Source organism: Equus asinus, chromosome 9 (assembly GCF_041296235.1).
Source record: "Equus asinus isolate D_3611 breed Donkey chromosome 9, EquAss-T2T_v2, whole genome shotgun sequence".
NCBI lineage: Eukaryota > Metazoa > Chordata > Mammalia > Perissodactyla > Equidae > Equus > Equus asinus.
In genome coordinates, this window is record NC_091798.1 from 65,213,131 (window position 1) to 65,237,271 (window position 24,141).

General features: G+C 35.5%; 1 protein-coding gene across 9 annotated transcripts in view; it reads right to left on the reverse strand.

The window, feature by feature from the left end:
• FER (FER tyrosine kinase) overlaps nucleotides 1-24,141 on the reverse strand; it is a 435,477-nt gene that overhangs the window by 79,984 nt on the left and 331,352 nt on the right. For all 9 annotated transcript variants that reach the window (XR_011505916.1, XM_070517625.1, XM_014843218.3 and 6 more), the window contains one exon: nucleotides 21,876-21,999. Coding sequence is in view for 8 of the 9 variants with exons in the window: in XM_070517625.1 (XP_070373726.1) it covers nucleotides 21,876-21,999 (124 nt within the window). In the remaining variant the exon portion in view is untranslated. The remainder of the gene's footprint in view (nucleotides 1-21,875; nucleotides 22,000-24,141) is intronic.

Here is a 24,141-nt window from a genome sequence, read left to right on the forward strand (position 1 = left end):
TATTCCGTGTTCATGTATTTCATTGTTATCTTATTTCAGAACGAGTTACAGGGAGTTCTGCTGGCCAGATGGCAAGACTCCCAAGAAGGCAAAATCAGTTACTCTCCTGGTTTTCTTCCCAGAAAAGAAAACTTTCCAAAAGAAACAGGTTTCTATGAACGGTGCTTTTACAAATTTCTTTTTCCTACTGGTAGTTTATTTGTATAGAACTAGGGACATTTCTGAATACAATGAAAATATATACATTTTTTCATTTTTCAGTTGTCATTATGACTTGTAGGACTATAAAGTTATCAAGGCTGATATAAGTTGTTTTAAGATTTTAAAGGATGCACTTAACCATCAGGGTGATTACTTAAGTAAGAAAATAAGTTAAATAAACAAACATCATACTATAGTGATTTTACTGTCAAACAAGATTAATGGTACCAGAAATGACAAATATTGGGTACTATCATCAAAGTTAAAAGTAATTTTTGAAATTGTCTTATTTTAAAAATCTAGAGGAAAACTAACTCAGTTTTTAAAGACAGATGTAGAATTCAGAAAATCATAGATATATTCTTCCATATTCTTTTCTTATCCTCAAATATTTCTTTCATTGATTCATGATTAAGTCAAAGTTTCACTGCTTCACTCATCCATTTATTCATTTATTTTTCTTTCATCATTTCCACATTATCTCCAGGTCAGAACTTGCTCTCGAGTTCTAGGTCTAAACGTTCACCTGCCTATTCAATAGCTTTCACAAATATTTTAGGGCACTTTGGATTCAACACGCCCCAAAATAAACTCATCATTTTCATCTACAACCCCCATGCTCCCAAAAACCTCGCTCCTCTTCTAGTGTCTCCTGAGTGAATAGAGACCTATCATTCAGTTGCACAAGCCAGAAACCTGGAAGAGGTCTTGTTACCACCTTCCTTGAAGTTTACTTTCCCTGTATCTACTCTTCCCTCCAGGGTCCAGTCTCCACACTGCAGCCAGTGTAAAACACGAATCTGATCTCTCCTACTTAAAACCCTACAGTGGCTTCCCACTGCCCTCAGGGTCAAGACCAACTTCCTGAACCTGGCCTATCGTCACAGGGTCTGGTCCTTGCTACCTCTCTGGTCACATCCCAGTCATAATTTGATTTCCTTTCATTGCCTTGAAAGGCCACTCTCCTCCCCATTCCCCAAGCCAATATCTCTCTCAATTGATCATTTCCTCTGTTCTCTTCCAACTTCCCTTAATTACTTAACCTTCAGTTAAAATGTCACTTCTCCAGAGACGCCTTCCATGGCCTCATGATGGGGTCATACCCCACTTTTAAATGCTTTCTTATAAGAATAGCTGTTAATGTATGTCTCATTCACTAGACTATAAGCTCCATGATGACAGCAACTTCATCTAATTTACTCAGGATTTTATCCCAAACACCAACTATGTGTTTGACACATAGAAAGTGCTTAAGTAAATATTTAATGACTTCAGTTGAACTAACATTATGGAAGACTTGCTATGTGACTGCTTTTCAAAACCCAGGTGCTTACAAAGTAAGTGAAGTATTCTTTAATAAAATTAGGGGAAAAAAGTAAAACCTTTTTAAGTTCTGCTGAATACGGTATAAGGCCAATTACAAAATTCCTTGAGAATTAAGCTTATTTTTAACACAACTGGTCACATAAAAGAAATTCAATAAATTATCCCAATATTTGTTGGATGGCTCTTACAACTTAGACTGCTGTATGCTCTTCTTTTCTTCCAACTATATAAAAGGCCTTCGGAAACTCTATGCTTATTTTATTCATTCTTGTCCCCACTGCACTGTTTATCAAGTTATCAAGATATTTTTACATCTTTAACTTACTTCTCTCATTTTCCTTGAGAGTTAGGAACATATCTGAACAGGGCCTTTTACAAAGAAGGCATTCAATACATGATTTTTGATAGATTTAGTCTGTGGGATATAAAGAGGCTGTAGAAATTATGAATAAGACTTTTTGGAGCATGGTGGCATAGGAGGATCCTGAGCTCACCTCCTCCCAGGGAGACAACAAACCTACAACTACCTGTGGAACAATTTCCTCTTAGAGAGAGATGGAAACTGGATGGAAAAAACCTCCACAACAAGGGACAACACAGAGATGGGTGGAAGAGGCAGACACACCCTAGCCATGGTGCTACATGGTTGGGACCAATCTGAAAGGTACAGAGCTTTACCTGGAGGAGTGGGGGATTTGAGCTCCACATTAAACAACCCAGCCTTTAGATCTAGCACAAGAGAGATGAGATCCCAAAACACCTGGTTTGAAAACCAACAGGAAATACGCCCAGGAAAATGACAGAACTTCAAGGAAAGGAAAACCTGCTCTTATAGGGCTCATGCGCAGACTCACTTGACCTTGGAAACCAGTAAAAAAAGACCAGAAAGAAAAGTGCATAGTCCAGTGGTAAAAGAGACCTACTTTTAGAATCAGAGTACACTCTCGTGGGGCAGGAGGTGGCTTAGGCCCCTGCCATGGACTGAGACAATGGTGGCAGCCATTTTTATGACCTAGTTCAGTCTTGCTGACACAGAATGGGCAGGTGCCATTTGGAATCTTTCATCTACCCTGTAAGAACAGGGGCCTGCCCACCCACTAGAGCACCGTAAGCAAGTGAATGAGATCAGGCAGCACAGGTAGCCTGCTTTGCCCATCAGCACACCTGAGGCAGTTGCAAGCCTTTGAGCTACATAGCCAGTTTGTGCTAGTGCCCACTAGTGCACCCCAGGAAGTTGTGCACCACTTGGCCACATAGCCAGCCCATGCCTGAGGCCTGCCCTGTCCAAGAGTGAGCTAGCAACAGCCATGCTGCTGGGCTGCAAACCTAGCTGCACCTGGGGCCAGACCAGCCTATCTGTGTGCCTGCAGCAGTGATGGTCCTGCCACAACAGAAGGGCACATACAGCCCAGACAGGGGACACCAATGGAGCATTTGGCATGGGTAACAAGACGGAAGAACACTGCTGGGCCCCATAAGACATCTTCTACATAAGACCACATTTCTAAGAACAGGAGATATAGCTGATCTATCTAAAACATAGAAATAAGAACAGATAAGTAGGCAAAATGAGAAGACAAAGGAATATCTTCCAAATAAAGGAAGAGGACAAATCCTTAGACAAAGAACTAAACAAAACAGAGATAAACAATCTACTTGATAAAGCGATGGTCACAAGGATGGTCACTGAACGTGGGAGAAGAATAGATGAACCCAGTGAGAACTTCAACAAAGAATTAGAAAATATATAAAAGAACCAATCAGAGCTGAAGAATTCACTACAGGGAATCAATAGCAGAGCAGATGACAGAATGGATCAGCAACGTGGATGACTGAGTAGAAGAAATCACCCAAGGTGAACAGAAAAAAGAAAAAAAGAGCTAAAAAAAAAGAGGACAGTTTAAGGGACATCTGGGATAACATCAAGTGTACTAACATTCACATGATAGGTGTCCCAGAAAGAGAAGAGAGAGACAAACGGGCAGAGAACTTATTTGAAGAAATAATAGCTGAAAATATCCCTAACCTGAAGAAAGAAACAGACATCCAGGTATAGACAGCACAGACACAGCACCAAACAAGATGAACTCAAAGAGGTCCACACCAAGACACGTTATAATTAAAATTTCAAGAGTTTAAAATAAAAAGAGAATCTTAAAATCTTCAGGAGAAAAGCAACAAGTTACATACAAGGGAAACTCCATAAGGCTATCAACTGATCTTTCAGCAGAAATTTTATAGGCTAGAAGGAAGTGGCACAATATATTCAAGGTGTTGAAAGGAAAATACCTACAATCAAGAATACTCTGCCTGGCAAGGTTATCAACAGAATGGAAGAAGAGATAAAGAACTTCCCAGACAAGCAAAAACTAAAGGAGTTTATCATCACTAAACTGGCCTTACAGGAAATGTTAAAGAGACTTATTTAAGAGGAAAAGAAAAGGCCACAAATAGAAATAAGAAAATTATCAAAGAAAAAATATCTCTGGTAAAGGCAAATATATAGTAAAGGTAAAGAATCAACCACCTATAAAGTTAATTTGAAGGTCAAAAGACAAAAGTACTAAAATCATCTAGATCTACAATAAGAGGGAAAGGGAAACACAATATCAAAAGAGGTAAGATATGGAGAGCCAGCCCTGATGACCTAGCAGTTAAAGTTTGGTGCACTCCACTTCAGAAGCCCAGGTTTGGTTCCCAATCTGTCAGTAGCCATGCTGTTGTGGTGGCTCACACAGAAGAACCAGAAGAACTTACAACTACACACAACTATGTACTGTGGCTTTGTGGGAGAAAAAGGAAGGAAAAAAAAAGGAGGAAGATTGGACACAGATGTTAGCTTACGGTGAATCTTCCCCTACAGGAAAAGAAAAAGGTAAAATACGACGTCAAACACATAAAACATGGGAGTGGGGGGGCATGATTAAAAGTGTAGGCCTTTTAGAATGAGGTCGAACTTAAGAGGCCATCAACTTAATACAGATTGTTATATACACAGGTTTTTATATGTGAACCTCATGGTAACCATAAACAAAAACCTATAATAAATACACAAAAAATAAAGAGAAAGGAACCCAAACAGGAAACTAAAGAAAGTCATCTAATCACAAAGGAAGAAAGCAAGAGAAGAAGAAAGGAATAGAGAAGAACTACAAAACATCTGGAAAAAAAGTAACAAAATGGCAATAAGTATATACCTATCGATGATTACTTTAAATGTAAATGAAATAAATGCACCAATAAAAAGACATAGGGTAGATGAATGGATAAAAAAAACTCATATATATGCTGCATACAAGAAACACATGTCAGACATAAACTTCAGAAGCTCACAGACTGAAAGTGAGGGGATACAAAAATATATTCCATGCAAATGGAAACCAAAAGAAAGCTGGAGTAGCAATACTTATATCAGACAAAGCAAACTTTAAAACAAAAACTGTAACAAGAGACAAAGAAGGGCATCATATAATGATAAAGGGAACAATCCAACAAGAGGATAAAACACTTGTAAATATCTATGTACCCAGTATAGGAGCACGTAAATACATAAAGCAAATATTAACAGACATAAAAGGAGAAATTGACACTAACACAATACTAATAGGGGACTTTAACATTCCACTTATGTCAGTGGATAGATCATCCAGAAAGAAGATCAATAAGCAAACACTGGCCTTAAATGACACATTAGACCAGATGGACTTAACAGATATATAAAAAACATTCCATCCAAAAACTGCAGAATACACATCCTGTTTGAATGTACATGGAACAATCTCCAGGATAGATAATATACTAGGCCACAAAACAAGTTTCAGTAAATTTAAGAAGACTGAAATAATACCAAGCATCTTTTCTGACCATAACAGTATGAAACTAGAAATGAACTATAAGGAGAAAACTGGAAAAGTCACATATATGTGGAGATTAAACAACAAGCAACTGAACAATTATTTGGTCAAAGAAGAAATCAAAGGAGAAATAAAAAAATACCTGGAGACAAATGAAAATTAAAATATGATATGCCAAAATCTATGAGATACAGCAAAAGCAATACTAAGAGGGAAGTTTATATCAATACAGCCCCACCTAAAAAAACCGGAAAAATCTCAAATAAACAATCTAACATTATATGTAAAGGAACAAACAAACATGTAACAAACAAACAAAGCCCCAAATCAGTAGATGGAAGAAAATAATGAGAATGAGAGTGGAAATGAATGAAACAGACTACAAAGACAATAGAAAAGAGCAACGAAACTAAGAGCTAGTTCTTTGAGAAGATAAACAAAATGGACAAACCTTCATCTAGACTCACAAAGACAAAAGAGAGAATTCAAAATAAGAATCAGAAGAGGAGAAATTACAATGAATAACAAAGAAATACAAAGAATCATAAAAGAATATTATGAAAAGCTATACATCAGCAAATGGGTAACTTAGAAGAAATGGATAAATTCTTAGAATTATACAAGCTTCCAAAGCTGAATCAGAAGAAATAGAGGATCTGAATAGATTGATTGCTAGTAAGAAGATAGAAACAATAATAAAAAATCTTCCAAAAAACAGAAGTCCAGGACCAGATGGCTTTCTTGGTGAAATCTATCAAATAACGAAAGATTTAATACCTATCCTTCTCAAACTCTTCCAAAATATTGAAGAGGAGAGGATGCTTCCTAACTCATTCTATGAAGTCAACATTACCCTGATAGCAAGATCAGACAAGATCAACACAAAAAAAGGAAATTACAGGGCAATATGCTGATGAATATAGATGCAATAATCCTCAACAAAATATTAGCAAATTGAATACAACAACACACTAAATGCATCATACACCACAATCAAGTGGGATTCACTGAGGGATGCAAAGACGGTTTGACATCCACAAATCAATCAACGTGATACACTACATTAACAAAGTGAAGAATAAAAATCACATGATCATCTCAATAGTTGCAAAGAAAGCATCTGACAAGATTCAGCATCCATTTATGATGAAAATGCCAAATAAAATGAGTACAGAAGGAAAGTACCTCAACATAATAAAGGCCATATATGACAAACCCACAGCTAACATCATACTCAAGGATGAAAAACTGAAAGCTATCCCTCTAAGAACAGGAACAAGACAAGGATGTCTACTTTTGCCACTCTTATTCAACACAGTATTGGAAGTCCTAGCCAGAACAATTAGGCAAGAAAAAGAAATAAAATAAATCTAAATCAGAAAGGAAAAAGTAAAACTGTCACTCTTTGCAGATGATATGATTTTATATATATAGACAACCCCAAAGAATCCACCAAAAAAATTAGAAATAATAAATGAATATGGTTAAAGTTGCAGAATATAAAATTAACATACAAAAATCAGTTGTGTTTCTACATGCTAACAACAAAATAGCAGAAAGAGAAATCAAGAATATAAGCCCACTTACAATCATAACAAAAAGAATAAAATACCTAGGAATAAATTTAACCAAGGTAGTGAAAGACCTATACATGGAAAACTATAAGACACTGTTGAAAGAAACTGAAGAAGAGACAAAGAAGTGGAAAGATATTCCAAGCTCACGGATTGGAAGTATTAACATAGTTAAGATGTCCATACCACCTAAAGCAATCTACACATTCAGTGCAATCACTATCAAAGTCCCAAGAACATTTTTCACAGAAACACAACAAAGAACCTTAAAATTTATATGCAACCACAAAAGACCCCAAATAGCCAAAGCAGTCCTGAGAGAAAAGAACAAGGCTGGAGGCATCACACTCCCTGATTTCAAAGTATATTACAAAGCTGTAGTAATCAAAATAGCATGGTACTGGCAGAAAAAGACACACAAAGATCAATGGAACAGAATTGAGAGCCCAGAAATAAACCCTGACATTTATGAACAGCTAATTTTTGACAAATGAGCCAGGAATATACACTGGAGGAAGGAAAGTCTCTTCAATAAATGGTGTTAGGAAAATGGGACAGCCTCATGCAAACAAATGAAAGCAGACCACTATCTTATACCACACACAAAAATTAACCTAAATGGATTAAAGAATTGAATGTAAGACCTGAAACCATAAAATTCCTAGAAGAAAACTTAGGCAGTGCATTGTTTGACATTAGTCTTAGCAGTATCATTTTGAATATGTCTCCTCAGGTAAGGGAAACAAAAGAAAAAATAAACAAATGGGACTACATCAAGCTAGAAAGTTTCTGCATGGCAAAACAAACCATCAACAAAACAAAAGACAACCTACCAACTGTGAGAAGATATTTGCAAATCATATATCTAATAAGGGGTTAATATGCAAAATATATAAAAAGCTCATACAACTTAACAATAAAAACACAAACAACCCAGGGCTGGCCCAGTGATGTCGCACTTAAGTTCACATGATCTGCTTTGGTGGCCCAGGGTTTGCTGGTTTGGATCCTGGGTGCAGACCTATGCACTGCTTATCAAGCTATGCTGTGGCAGGTGTCCCACATATAAAGTAGAAGAAGATGGGCATGGATGTTAGCTCAGGGCCAATCTTCCTCAGCAAAAAAAGAGGAGGAGTGGCAGCGGATGTTAGCTCAGGGCTAATCTTCCTCAAAAAGCAAAACAAAACAAATCAACCCAAATAGAAAATGGGCAAAGGATCTGAACAGACATTTTTCCAAAGAAGATATACAGATGGCCAAGAGGTATATGAAAAGATGTTCAACATCACTGTTCAATAGGGAAATGCAAATCAAAACCACAGTGAGATATCACCTCATGCTCGTCAGAATGGCTATAATTAAAAAGACAAGATGAGGCCAGCCTGGTGGCATAGTGGTTAAGTTCACATGCTCTGCTAAGGCATCCCAGGGTTCATGGGTTTGGATCCCAGGCGTGGATCTACACACTGCTTGTCAAGCCATGCTATGGTGGTGTCCCACATACAAAATAGAGGAAGACTGGCATAGATGTTAGCTCAGGAACAATCTTCCTCAAGCAAAAAGAGGAAGACTAGCAACCGATGTTAGCCCAAGGCAAATCTTCCTCACCATAAATAAATAAATAAATAAAAGACAAGAAACAAGTATTCGAGAGGATATGGAGAAAAGAGAACCATCATTCACTACTGTAAACTACTGCAGCCACCATGGAAAACAATATGGAGGTTCCTCAGAAAATTAAGAACAGAACTACCATATGATCCAGCTATTCCACTTCTGTGTATTTATCCAAAGAATATGAAAACACTAATTAAAAAAGATATATGTACTCCTATGTTCGCTGCAGCATTCACAATAGCCAAGACATGGAAGCAACCCAAGTGCCCATCAATGGATGAATGGATAAAGAATTTGTGGTGTATCACACAATGGAGTACTGCTCAGTCATAAAAAAGATGAAATCTTGCCATTTGTGACAACATGGATGGACCTTGAGGGTGTTATGCTAAGCGAAATGAGTCAGAGGAAGAAAGTCAAATACTGTATGACTTCGCTCATATGGGGAAGATGAAAACAATGGCAACAAACAAACACAGATACAGAGAACAGATTTGGAGAAAGGGAAAGGGTGAGGGGAGGTCTAAATGGGTAAAAGGGCACATTTGAACAGTGACAGATGTCAACTAGACTTTTGGTGGTGAACATGATGTAGTCTATACAGAAGTCAATATATGATGTACACCTGCAATTTATATAATGTTATAAGCAATGCTATCTTAATAAAAATAAATAAACAAATAAAAAGAAATTATGAATAAAATGAGGAATTTCACCAGGCAAGTTTATATGATACCACACAAGCAAAAATACTGAAACACCAATAATCTGTTTCTACTAGGATACGCACTTAAGTATAAATTCTATATGAAAATTTGTTTTTTCCTTCACATGGTATATATTCAAGAAAAAATAAGTCTTAAAAATTTATTACACAACACGATGTGACAAAAAAAGGATGAATTCTTAAATTACACACCAATTATGTTTTCATCTGGTTATACAGAGGTAAATAGATTATTTGTATATCATGCCATATGGTTATGCCCTACCTTGGGTTTCAAAATGTCTCAAATAGCGGATATAATTATTTTAATTTTATTCCTTCATTAATTTATGTAAGTAAATAGAAGGCTAATTTTAAAGAGGCATAATGAGAATTTTAAGAATGAAGGGAGAAATATTACTGAGAACTAAAGTTACTTGTTACATGCTGTCTACCTTAAATGGTAAGGAACTAAGTACCCTGACAATATTTTAGCCAGAACATTCACATTCTGATGTTATTTACACAATAAATGGAGAGAGGGCAGGTAAGGAGAAAGAAGCTAAATGAGATATGCGCCTACCGAGCACTCTAATACATAATAACACAACTGTTATTTACAGCCAATTATTTCAAAGTACATTTTAAAAGTTAATACCTACTGGCATGTTATAAACTACTGCTGCTTTCTTAAGCCCTGATCATTGTCTGAGATAGGACACGGTCAATACAATGAATAACTACTGTTAGATGAAAATGGATTGAAATAGGATAGCATTCTCCTTCTGTGACTCTTGGAGGATGAGAGTACTCTGAGAAGAGCACTGATACCGTCTCACTAAATCTCTGGAATGATCACATTTAAATAATCCAAAAACATGCCCTAAGTATCCTAAAGCCTTCAAACTAACTCATGATAGGAAAAGAATTTGGTTTGTTTGTTTAATGCATACAGGTTTCCATCAGATATAATTACTCCTTTCTTCATTCATGCATCATAAAGAAATGAATCATTGAAAAATAAAAATGGAGGATCAACATTCACAGGTGAAACAATTTACGATTATTTTTCCAGAAAGTCCCTAGTCATTTAACGGCATTCAATGAGCACTTTGGACAATAGATAAAAGATCTATTTCATTTATTCATTACTTTACCCGTTCATTCATTCATATGTCAGATATTTATCAAACTCCTACTATATGAAAAGCACCTACTGAAAAATGTTCACAAAACATTTGCACTATTTCCTCCCCCACAAAAAGCAAATCAAATCATAAAATAAAAAAAGGTCACCATTAAGATGTCAATTTAAGAACACAAAATAGGTGTTCCTTTCCTATAATAATAAATATATCTGTCTATAAGAAGTAGAAATAAATGAACCACACCACAAACAGTAACTATTCTCTCTAAGCTATTTTATAAAAGAATTTAAAATGTATTATAACAGAGGTCACTTTATCTTACAGTATATCACCTTACATTAGAGGGAAATGGCCTTCTGTATACTAAACATAATAGCAAGTGAACGACTTCTCTTTCGTGTCATTTTAGTTCTACAGATGACATTACTTCTTCAAGAATCCGGCACGTCCAGTGGCATTATTTACAAGTAATACTACTAAGTTATTAGCTTCAGTAAATAATAATTAGTTGTATTCACCTACAAGTCATAAAACCAGAGACTCCAGGGGAAAAAAATACAACCTTCTCTAAAATTATGCATACATTCAATTTTACTTCTCTCTTTAAATGGGTCTATGAACCAGGAGACTATTTGCAAGGTACAGTTCTTAAAGATCTGTAACTTATTTGGAAAACAAATGCCCAATTTAAATGCAAAAAACTGCAGATGAGACCTTGAATGCCATTCATTTCAAGGTAATTTTCTTTTATTTTCTTCCATTACAAGAATCATAACATTAGTGTGGTAAAATGAAAATGCCAGAAGAAGTGGTACTCTGTCCAATCTTGGCTCTGTTACTAGCACAATTCTCAGCACATAGTAGGGTCTCAGTAAAAAGAAAGCTACATGTCATACTTTTATGTGGCTCATTAGAGTTTGAAGCAGTAACATTAGAATTACAGAAAACAAAACATTGGAGAGTGTCTTAGAGTCACCTGAATTTATGAGGAAAATACAGGAAGACTAGTTTTTGAAGTCTCTGTGAGAATATGAAGTCATCTCTCACTCCCTCTTTCTCTTACATACATTATCTAATATATTAGCAAATTGATGGCTCTACCTTCAAGGAACATCCAGAACCTGGGCACTTCTCAGGATCTCCACCACTACCATTCTGGTCCAACTCCCACTCTCTCTTATTGCAATAGCTCTCTAACTCATCTTCTTGCTTCCGCATGGCTCCCTTACAGTCTATTTTTAAAAAAGAATTCCAATTTATACTTTAAAAACATGGGACAGATCAAGTCAGCCCTCAATGGCTCCTATATCTCATGCAGACTAAAAGCCAAGCCCCTTCAATGACTTTTAAGGCCTTCGTGGTCTGGCCACCTAATAAGTATCTAACCTCATTTTCTGTCTCCCTTGTTGGCCTTCTTTGAACACACCTAGGATGCTCCTAGCTCAGGGCTTTTTGTACTTGCTACACACATTGCTAAGAAGGTTCTTCTCACTGACACTTACATATTTGGGGTGGCAAATTCTGATCCCCCACAAGGGAAAATTATGTTTCCTCCCCTACACTGCTGTAGCCACAGTATCTACAGGAGTTCCTGGCCCAAACATACTCAGGATTGGGAACACACAGCTAAAAAGGTAATGAGAGTAAGGTACAAACTGTGGAGAAATGGGCTGGAGACAGAGATGAACTACCCGGAGACATCTAGGCTGTAACTTCACTTTTTCCTCAGGGTAAGGATGTAGCCTTGTTGACCAAGTTGGGTACAAGAACCAGTAAACCCCAATGTTTAAAACGTTATGTTAAACAAAATCACATGAATGTATAAGTACTCCCTGAATGGTGTTGTAAGCTCCATACTATAACATTAGCAAGAAAATGAGTTTTTCAAGTTCAGCAAGGCCATATCCTGTTCAGACAGTGTCACTGTTAGAAACTCTTGGGGGTGGTAAGGCAAACTGAGCTATCCTGCATTTACTTTATGTGATGTGGGGGATCAGAATTGGCCACTCCAAAATGAGTCTCTTTGGCTTAATTATTTCTACGGACAAAAGACTCCAAAGAAAGTTTGATCTTCCCCCTAACCGCCTGAAAGAATTTAAGATAGAAGGCCTGTTCCAGGCAGGAGGTAATCCCATAAGATAACCAGAGTATAATGTAAAATAGGCGTGATAGAAGGACACCAGCAAGCCCATTTTTATCAAAGTTCTGTCTCTTAGGTCACAGTGTCTATAGATAGCCCAGCAAAAACTTGTTTAACAAATATTTGCATGTTTGCAATGTAAATTGCACCTCCATGTCAATTGTTTCACCCGTTGAAGTCCCAAACCATTACCCTCAACATCCTCTTTTGTCTTTAGCTGAAGATGGTACATAACGTGGCAGCTTTGGCTATTCTGGTGAGTTACTTAGATTTCCTGGATTTTTCCTATGTATACATGTTATTAAACTTTGTTTGATTTTCTCCTATTATTCTGTCTCATGTCAATTCAATTCTTAGACCAGCCAGAAGGACCTAGAGGTAGAGGTACAGCTCTTCTTCCCCTACAGTGGCCATCTTTCCCTGAGAAGTTTCTGTATCCTTGGCTAAATAGACAATTGACTCTAATCTTACAGTGGCATGGACATGTGTGGTCTCTTCTTGCTAAGTTGTGGTCGCTTTGAAAGGCTGCAGGGACATTTCCTAATGGTGAACCTTGAGATACTCCTTTCCTACTCAAGTAGCTTTGCCTTCTCTAACCCAAATCAGAGTGTCAGAGGGGATATTATCTTCATTTTATATTAGAAGAAATAAAGGCATAGTAAGTAACTTCGTTGATTCATTCATTCAACACATTTTTACAGAGCACCAACTCGATGCTGGTAACTGTTCTCTGTATCAAGGCATGAACAAAATAAAGTCAGTATCCTCAGGGAGCTTATATTCTAGTTGGGAGAGAGATAATAAAAAGTAAACCAGTATTTTATGTATATGTATATATATATAAAATATATATCACTCTTATACATATATATACACACACAAATATATATATATGTAGATATCAATAAAATAAATGTCAGGTCATGGAAAGGACTGACAAAAAATAAAGCAGGGTAAAGGTTATAGGGACTACCAAGGGGCGGGCGGTCTAAGGCCACACAGCTAATATGTTGTGAAGCCAGGATTCAAACACAAAGCATTCCAATTTCAAACCTGGGGTCTTAACCACTAGGTTGAAGCTGCTAAATGGCTCTGCAAATGCTAGGCTTCATGACTATTAGAGTTGGCAATGCAGAGAGAGACAGTCTGGATTGGCAGAGAAACCCTTAAAAGAGAAACCTGAAAATGAAAAGGGCTTCTCACAGTGCTCTTGCATTTTATAAAATAAAAAATGAATAATATTTAAAAACAATAATTGGGCAAAACTCCCAGTAAGTCTCAAAATTACTGAGGTGAGTCAATGCCTAATAAATGGCACAGGCTAGGGTTCTCTAATTCCATGTGTTGATTGCTCTGATTCTGCCTTGGAAGCCAGAGAGTAGGAAACAATTCGCAAGCCAGAAGGTTAAGTTTGTTTCTGTGTCATCCATGTTCTAATGGATTCCTCAGAAGCCAGAATTTCCATGTGACCAATACTAATTAGAAAAAGCTAGCTACTCTAGCATAAATCAGGTTTGACTTGAGAACCTGAATTCAGCCAATGGTCACCCAAATCTCCGGGGTATCATGAACCCAACCCCACAGTTCTGAGCTTGATCTCCTGCCTGTTGTACCGACTCAAGATGAAAATTCAAGGAGACTGCGTGGACCAACGGCAGGAAAGAGTCAATCTGCCAGCCCTATAGCATGGAACTGTGTGGGAATGAATCATCCCAGAAAAATATAGAGATAAGACCTGTAAAGGATTCTCTTATCCCTACAATGAGGCTGTTTCTAAATTAGCATTTATTAAATGGCTTTTTAAGTTTTGCTTAATCAGAGAGATAGTCACATGGCTGATCGTATTCACAAAAGGGAAGAAACTGGAAAATATATCTAACACATACTTTAAATGTTTTGCTTAGTTTAACAAGCTTTGTCAGCAACTCACTCTAGACTCAGATCATCCTCTGACCAGTTGTATGAGATTGGACAAGTTACTTATATTTTTGTGGCTCAATTTTTTCTATGGTAAAATGGAGATAAATGGTACCATCCTCATATTCCTATGAGGACTAAGTGAGATAATGAATTTACTTGCCAAATAGTAAGCACTCAGTAAATGTGTGATAGCTATCTTTTGGAAAGCCTGCTTAGGACGTGTCCTATTCTCTGAGAATTATCCCCTCACACATACAGATTGGCTCCTGTAAATCTATGTAACAATGACTCTGCACAACTCTTCCCTCTCTAGCCATGTTATTGATTAAAATGGGGTAGACATCTAATATAAACTAGGCGAATCAACTTTTTCTGCCAAGAATTTGAAATTAGAACTCAAAGACTAACTAAATATATGCAGATACTGGGCCTGGAAGGTTATATTGACTCAAATGTCATTTGAGGGTCTTTTGAAAATGGGCAGAGGGATGTAGTCTTCAAAGCAAGAGGGAAATGAAGTAGCAACATAGCAAGAAGAAATAATAAAAGACCAAGCGAACACAGAGGGAAAGACAGAAAGAGACTGTCTTGATCCTGACTGCTTCCCAGTTCCTAATACCAATGATTCCCAAGGCTGACTGAAGTTCCTATCCTTGAGTTCTGTGAGATAACTCTATTTCCTTATAATAAATCTATTGCTTAAATTAGCTTAAGCAGTTTCTGTTCTTTGTAATCAAATAGGCCCTAAGAGAAAATGATAACCTAACCATTTGTATTTGTTTGATTTAAAAGATCACTTTTGACATTGTGAACTAGAAATGTACTTACTATAATTAACTGAAGAATCTAGAGACAATAGAGAATGAAGTATAGGCCAATTTTCTTCTATCATTTCTATGTAACATAACACAAGGCTAGCCTCAACCAAACCATGAAACAGCTTTAATGTACTCCTATCCCTTCCTTCCCTCTCCTCTCACACTTAAGGACTTTCACTCTGTTTACTGGACTGCCCTGAATTCCTGAACAGTGTCATATTTGCTGCCAGTAACCACGAATCAAAACTTACCTGTCCCCTCTCCCTTTACCCTGAATCTCTCATTTTTGTTTTTTAAGAAGGCAGGTAGATACTCTGGTACATTAACTCAAGCCAATATGTTAATCGATTCTAGCATAAGAGAAGGCCGCCTTTTTCATTCCTGAAAACATACAAGTGACTTCAGGGAAAAATCCCTTAATTAAAATGAATGAACTTAATGATGGGAAATTCTGACACTGAATAAAGTAGCAGGATAAATAATTTTTAGAAATATGATCTTATGATATCTTTTATAAGATAATCACTTGCATATGCAAATATCACTGCACTAGGGGAAAAAAAAGGTTAAACTAGAGAAGGACCATATATTTTTGACACATTTAAAATTATTGAGCAGTCTTCTCTGTACTGTAGCAAAATTGGTTTAGAAGCTAAAAATAAAAATATAGCTTAATATATTTAAAATTGTAATCAAATGTTGGAACAAGAAAATCAGTCATAAATGCTTAGTCAACTAACTGAGATTATCACATTTCTATGCTAATTCTGTGTTTTTAATTAACAGATAAAGCAGAAGGGGGTATCTAAACAATGGTGTATAAAAAATGAAAAAAATAAATTTTCAAGTTCTAATTAAACGGAGAAGCAGTAACAAAATACTCCTGCATTTCAACAACTGTTCATTAAAAAACAACAAAAAACACCTTGGTATGTCTTTCTAAAATTACATTTCACAAGCTTCAGCATCCTCTTCTCTTTTTACTCATGATCATAAAGAGTCCAGATGTTGAATATAAGCTGAGACATCACAACAAGACCATCTGGCCTTCTGTCCTCAATCTCTTAATTGGTCAGAAGATGCATTTATTATGGAAAACAGTACAGTTCAGTGTAGTGATTCAGAATGTGGGCCTTACGAAAGAACCTATTGCTGTTTTGAGGATTCAGGCACTTACCTTTAAGTGTCAGGCACTACTGCAGATTTTTGGAATACAACAGTGAACAACACAGGTAAATAAAAATCATTGCCCTCATGAAGCTTACATTCTCAGACACTGCATCTAAAGCAATCAGTATAGTGACTGGTACTCAAGTAAATCATCAATAAATGTCAGCCGTTAAGATTACTAATCCTTGAATGAGACAGAGTAAAACACTGGTGTTGGAATGACTGAGAATGTGTCAGAAGGAAGTCAGCACATCTAAGACCTAGCAGCGGCCCTGCTGCTAATTGTCTAGGTAACCTTCTATTTAACTTAACCTCTCTGGGCCTCAGTTACTCAATCTGTAAAGTGATGTTAAGGTCCCTTGTATTGAGTATATGGTAGATTGTGAGAGAGAGAAAAGAGGAAGAGTTCAAAAGCACCAAAGAAAATATTTTACTTTATTTTGGCTTTATCTTACTCTTTAAATGATATCAATATGCATTAAGCACAAGAATACTTTTTCAGTATATGCAAAGCTTAGGAAGAGCTCAGATGCTAGATACTTAGTTGCAGTTAAAAAATAGAGAAAACCCTTCAAGAATTACTAGGAAAAATGTAAATGATACTATTTCAAATCTTTAGTTTCATGAAATATGAAATCACAAAAAAAAGAAAATAGAAACAGTATCTTACATTTATCTTAAAAAGTACACAAGTCTAAGCCTTGTCAGAAATCATTAGACGAAACAATCTCCTTCTAGAACATATGTAAGTGAAATGTAATATTGTTCCTTTCTGGGCAATCTTAGCTTTTCTAAATTAGTTTTTCCAATGAAACTTAAAATTGGTCCCATACCAACACCTTTTCACAAGGTTATATATTTCTCAGGGTTTTGTCAATTTTGTTCAAATTACTTTTCTTTTCCAGTTAAAAATCATAGTATTTTAACTCTCTTAAAACTATCTGAATGCAAGCCTAGATATTCCCACAATTTAGCCAAATTAAACAGTATATACGGCCCTTGGTGAGAATGACCCTATTTATCTGGCTCAGCTTCATGTCCTTTGGACTTGCCATTCTGATAATATGGAACTCTTTGTAGTTCCATGATTAAGTCCTCCCCTCTTGTGGAAAACACTGTAACTTTGCTTTCAACTGGCGTTCAGCTGGAACATTCCTTACCCTTCTATTCAACGACACACTCATCCATCAAATCTCACTCAAACAGTATTCTCTGCAAAACTTTCCCAGATTACTCCCAACATAGCCCCCATACTGACAGGTCACATGTTATTAATAAATTAACTCTATGCATAATTATTATTTTTGTAATAACCATCTAAAGGCAGGGGTCATGATTTTCACGTAGATATCATGCTGGCACAGCGTAGGCAACTGTTCACATTTATGAGGTACTAGAAATATCATTATTCCCAAAGATATGCAAAATCCTCACTAAACAACAAAATGTTGACTTAAATACTTTAATTTGTAGAGTTTTTAATCTTACTCCATAACAAAGAAACATCATTGTGGGAAAGGAACCAGCACAAGATTTAAAATTAGAAAAAGAAATCATATTCTATGGCACCTCTCCAAAAACACCTTTTGTGGTATTGCCACTGACAGAGTATCATGAAATTAAGAAACACTTCCAAAACTCCCCACAGATTATCGTCTTTAACTTAAATACATGGCAATCAAGAATTTATCCTCCGTTTACTTCCCATGGACATCAAACAAAGAACATGGCACAAAATCAACTTTTTGAAATAAATAAAAATAAATCTTGCAGTAGGATTCATTAGCAATAAAACCATAAACGCCACTACCATTTAAATCTCATATAACCTTCAACCTTCAACCCACTTAATGTCAAAATTAATCAGGTTTAATCCTTCTTCTAGAGTGATATCTAACAATCTAATAACATACCATTGTAAGTATCCCAAAATACCCCCCATCCCAAGAATTTATCAGTGCACTTCAAATATTCATATAAAGTACAAGTAGGAAAGAAAATTTCACACTGGCCTATAGAATAAATATAAAGAAAATGCAGTTGACTACAGCTAAACTGAAACACAAAATTATCTAGTAATTCTCAAGCTATAAACACTAATAGTTTCAATTAGAAACTAAGAGTATCAAGAGAACTCTCCTGAAAGTTAAATGGAAATCACAACAAGAATATTTTCCAAAAGCAGGCCATTTCCTTATGCAATTACTTGTTTTCATTTTATAGCTGTCATACTTGTTTATCCATAATGAAACACTGCTCTGCTCTTCTCACGGTAATCAAAACAATAAAACAAAGCTAAAGAAAGAAAATGTGTCCCCCAAAAGTTGAGATACTATTTTGGGGAGAGACAATTAGAAATACTTTCAAGTACTGAATTCCAGTGACCTCTAATCAGTGAACAGGATAAAATTTATAAGTTCATATAAAATTTAAAGCATATTTAAAATTTTTGCTTTGATTTGTGGGACACAGACTTCACAATTCATAGACATGCATATATTTTAGAAATATTTTGAGATGTCAAGAACAGGGCTTAGTGCCTTTGTTACTTGAAAAATGAAAGGAAACTTTCAATGATGTTTTAGATTACTTAATTTTTAAGATACTTCATTAGAAATTTTTCCAATGAGAAGAAACACTTTTCACTGTAGTGAATACTATACATATATATATACACACACATATATACGTATATATGTATATATGTATATATTTGATATTTATTAAGAGAAAAAACACACAATATGTCTTGAGTGTATCTTTTAACTATAAATCAATTAAAACCCATTGCAATTACTACTGCTTCCACAGAAACAATTCCACAAGATGACATGTAGGAACAGGGTTCTACAGCACAATTCACTTCTATAAAATACTCAACACAAAGAATGATTTATTTTCTCAATACTGTGTCATACATTGGTGAGGTACTGAAATGAAAAGGAAAAACATGAATTCATCCAAAAGAGCATTTACATAAGTTTGAAGAGGAACAAAAGACCACTGGCTAGAGATATAAAATTCATCCAGTAACCATAATTAACAAGGAAAATAAGAATAGTAGACAGTTTAGAAGAAGTCAATGGAAATGATTACAGAAAAATATTATATTGTTGCTATAATATGACTAGTAAGGAGAATCATACCAAAAAAGAAAAGTACTTATGAAAATAAAGACAAAAATACACTGTATGCCACAGATGACAAGTTTGAGGCTTGTGTATTAATGTTTTGCAATACTCTGACAGATGTGACTGATTGATCACTGGACTCTTTGTTGCTGATCCTGGAATCTTTCTCAATACACAACACAGAGAGCCACTGCCAGTCACTGAAAGCTGGCACTAAAATCTATTTGTCAAACCTGCTCTCAGTGACATTGTTCAAGATGTTTAATCAGGAACCTTCCCCACAGGCAAACAGCACAGGATTATGCACAGACTTGTAGGATACGTGGTCAAGCATGGGTTGACTTTCAAAAATTTGTGAATGCGTGAAAATCCTTAAAAAGCAAAATGGGGAAATAGATGGGGAATAAACGGGAAAATAAGATTACAGTAGATAATGATATGATTCGGTGAGTGGGATAAGTTTTTAAAATCTAATTGCCATCTACTATTTAAAATGGTTTCAATTCTGATGAGATAGGCACTTAAAAGATGCAGTCAGCCACTTGCAAGAAAAGCAATCAGTACAAAAGCAGCAAGAAATTGAAACAACAATTCTCTTAACCACAAAGCACAAAAAATTAAAGATGTTATTGGTAACTGACAAATTAATAAAAACAGTTTCAATAATGTTTATTTACTATGGCTTAAAGCTATAGATGATCTAATGGTTTGAAAAAAATCTGAGAAAAAGTGAACAACTGCAATAGAGAATTTGATGCCTGAAGTTGCTTTAACACCTGAGAAATCAAAATTATAGATTTTCTCTAAATAAAGGGCAAAACCCTTTATTGCTACTTTTCTGTTTTTTGGGTTTTTTTGGTGAGGAAGATTGGCCCTGAGCTAACATTTTGCTGCCAATCTTCCTCTTTTTGCTTGAGGAAGGCTGTTGCTGAGCTAACATCTATGCCAATCTTCCTCTATTTTGTATGTGGGATGCTGCCACAGCACGGTTTGACAAGCCTGTGTAGGTCTGCACCAGGGATCCAAATCCGTGAACCCTAGGCCACCGAAGTGGAGCACGTGAACTTAACCACTGCACCACCTGGCCGGCCCCTGTATTGTTAATTTTAACAAAGTGTTTTCTTCTAGTGAAATTAGTGATAATGCAATTCTTGTCCAAAATCAAATGCGTTAAGTCTTTAAAAATATCTCTTTTCACAGAAAGTAAAACAAATAAAAGTGGCTTAGTTTTAGTTCTCAATTTCCAGAAAAATAGTATCCCTATTGAACGTATTTTAAAATACACACAATTGTTGAATCTTACTCAAAAATTAAGCCATAATTTTAGTTTCAGAATAAAAGTGAATACTAAGCAAAATTCTTGGGGGAAATTAAGTCAAAAATATCCATTGAGATTAAATAAATGTATATTTCAGGTTAAAATTTGTTCTGCTGTAAGTATACATTATATAACCCCACCAGAATGTTAAGTCAAAGGCTGTGTAATGAAACACATGAGAGAAAAATACACCTCAACAACCAAACCAGCTTAGATAAAGTCCACAATAGTTCAGTCTGACAATGAACCCTGCTCCGCACTGTTATGTGCTGTTTCCAGCACATGAAAACTGCATTAACTCCCTACTTAATTTTGCTTATATACTCTTAGCCATATTTAGGATCTGACATGAACTATGCAAGAGATCTTAAGTTGTATTGACATTCAGCAGTAAAGAACTTTCAGCTGTGAGCAACTGAAATCACAATCTATGAAGTTTCAAGACCAAGTCACTGGCCTTAATGAAATCAGAGAAAGTTTTCAAAAATCTCCTTTAAAATAACTAGTATGCTAGAATCTTTTACCCTTGGCCAAACTCACTGTCATTTATTTTTCTTTTACTATTACACTTTCCCATGACTTTATAAGTAATGTCTTTGAAAAATGAGAATAGGTAACATATACAGTCTTGTTTGGCTTAAAGACAATAGCTGCTTACATGACTAATTGGTGGTATATCTTATCACTATGCTATTCATGATTATAATAAAACAAATTTTAATTAGTAGGTAAGTCATTGTCTAGTTAACTGTACTTACCTCAGGTGAGATAGAAAACAAATGTTTCTGTTAACTATACAAACTACCAAAGAATGCTTTCACACAAAATATGAAGACCAACAAGAAAATATATGTTTTGTGAAAGACATTTATTGCTGTATTTTAGCAAATAGATCAGTTTTCTAGCATTCTATTAATGAAACTGGAAAATGTTTTTAAAATGTTCTCCTTACCTGTGTATACAGTTTTTACTCTCGAGATAGGACATACCAGAAGCAGCATCTAATGCAAATTTCACTAATTGTTTGAGTTTTATTTCATCCTTCTTCTTTCTCAGAAAGGAGAGGAAATCACCTCCTAGAAGAATTGACAGATGAACAATGAGACAAAATCATGATGAAAGTCACATTTATTACCTATTGGAGATACCTGACAGAACAAAAAGCATTACACATTTGACCACGCTTTTTGCCCATTTTGTTTGCGGTGAGGATAAAGGAAACATGAAAAGAACACTTGTTATTAGAAGCAGATACCATAAACTGTCCTAGATACAGTTTAAGTACTTTAAGTGATTCACACTGTATATTGCCCAACACACGATAATATTTAAAGTCATATTTTTCCTCCATAACAATTTCTCATCACTCTGCCTGGCTAAAATTTTCTACAAAATTTTAGTGTTTCTAATACAAATAAAAGATCATAATTATCATGAGTTAAACATGTAAATGATATTGAATTTATCAGATTCAGTGATTGCTTTAAAAATTGAGATTATTAACAATACCATCACTGATAGTGGAGCCAGAAAGAGAAAAAAGAGTATGATTTTGATAAAATTTAGTTGCTGAGCCACATTGGATTTTTTGTGCATCAAATGGATTCCAGTGATGTCTTAGAGAAACTCAAACCAGCATGGTCCAAAAGAAATATAATGAAAGCCACATAGTAATTTTAAATTTACTAGTAGCCACATTTTTAAAAGTAACAACAAAAAGGTGAAATTGATTTTAAAAATATATTTTTTCTTTAGCACAACATATCCAAAGTATTATATCGACATGTATCATTATAAAAAATATATGGGAGATATTTTACATTTTATCATCCTAAGTCTTTAAAACATGATGTTTAGGGGTCAGCCTCGGTGGCCTAGCGGTTAAGTTCAGTGCACTCTGCTTTGGTGGCTCACGTTGGGTTCCTGGGTGTGGACTACACCGCTCTGTTAGTGGCCATGCTGTGCTGGCAGCCCCCATACTAAAAAATAGAAGATTGGCATGGATGTTAGCTCAGGGTGAATCTTCCTCAGCAAAAATAAGTAAATAAATAAATAAACAAAACAAAGTACAATGTTTATTTTACATTAATGGGACATCTCAATTTAGATGCAAAGTTTCATCTGAAATATTTAATCTGTATTTAGATTTCATAAAATTTACAGTTGAAAAAGTAGATTCACATAAGTTGTTCCCAACATGCTTAAAAATTTCCAATAACTGTGAATCATGTATCAATTTTTAAATTTAAATCAATTAAAATTAAATGAAATTCAAAATTCAGTTTTTTAGAAGCACTAGCCACATTTCAAAAGCTAAAGAGCTCAGGAGCCACATATGGCCAGTGACTACCATATTAAATGGTATAGCTTTAAACTGTGCAGTCATTCTTTTTTTTTAAAGATTGGCACCTGAGCTAACATCTGTTGCCAATCTTTTTTTTTCCCTCCTCCCCAAAGTTCCCCAGTACATAGCTGTAGATTGTAGTTGTAGATCATTCTAGTTGTGCTATGTGGGACGCCACCTCAGCATGGCTTGATGAGTGGTGCCATGTTCACACCCAAGATCTGAACTGGAGAAACCCTGGGTCGCCAAAGCCGAGCACACGAACTTAACCACTTGGCCATGTGGCTGGTCCCTGCGCAGTCATTCTTAATATAGCATTAAAGGCTACAACTTAATTATTTTTCTTTGTTAATGTACAGTATATTGCATGTTTTTTTTAAAGTTAAGGCATATTAGAAAGAATATTCTTTAAAAACAATCATTCCATTTTCTCTATTAGGCCCTCAGATTTTAAGCCAGAATTTTGTAAGAAGGATTAGCATTTTAATTGCTATTTCCTGAACTTTTTTATCGTCTTCACCAGGGAATCTAGGCTTCCTTAAATGGAACAACTCTAGAGGTGAAGACTTAATGGCTTTTTCTTTAAGGGGAGTACCTAGAAAATAAACACCTGCCTAAATCTACTTATAATGTTCTCTTTTTCTAACTTCTCTTATTCATAATCAGGTATTAACCAAATTTAGGTGGGCCATTTACAAAATCAATAAGCTATGTGGTTAAAAACAATCTTAACGGTGTCAGATAATTTACTTTTTTCTGTTCTTTTTAAGAGAATATCAAATATATTAAATTACTAGAAAGATTATTGAAATAGTTTCTATAAAGCTTAACTCAATTTTCTGAACGAAACATAAATGCAACAGTAAACAGCAAA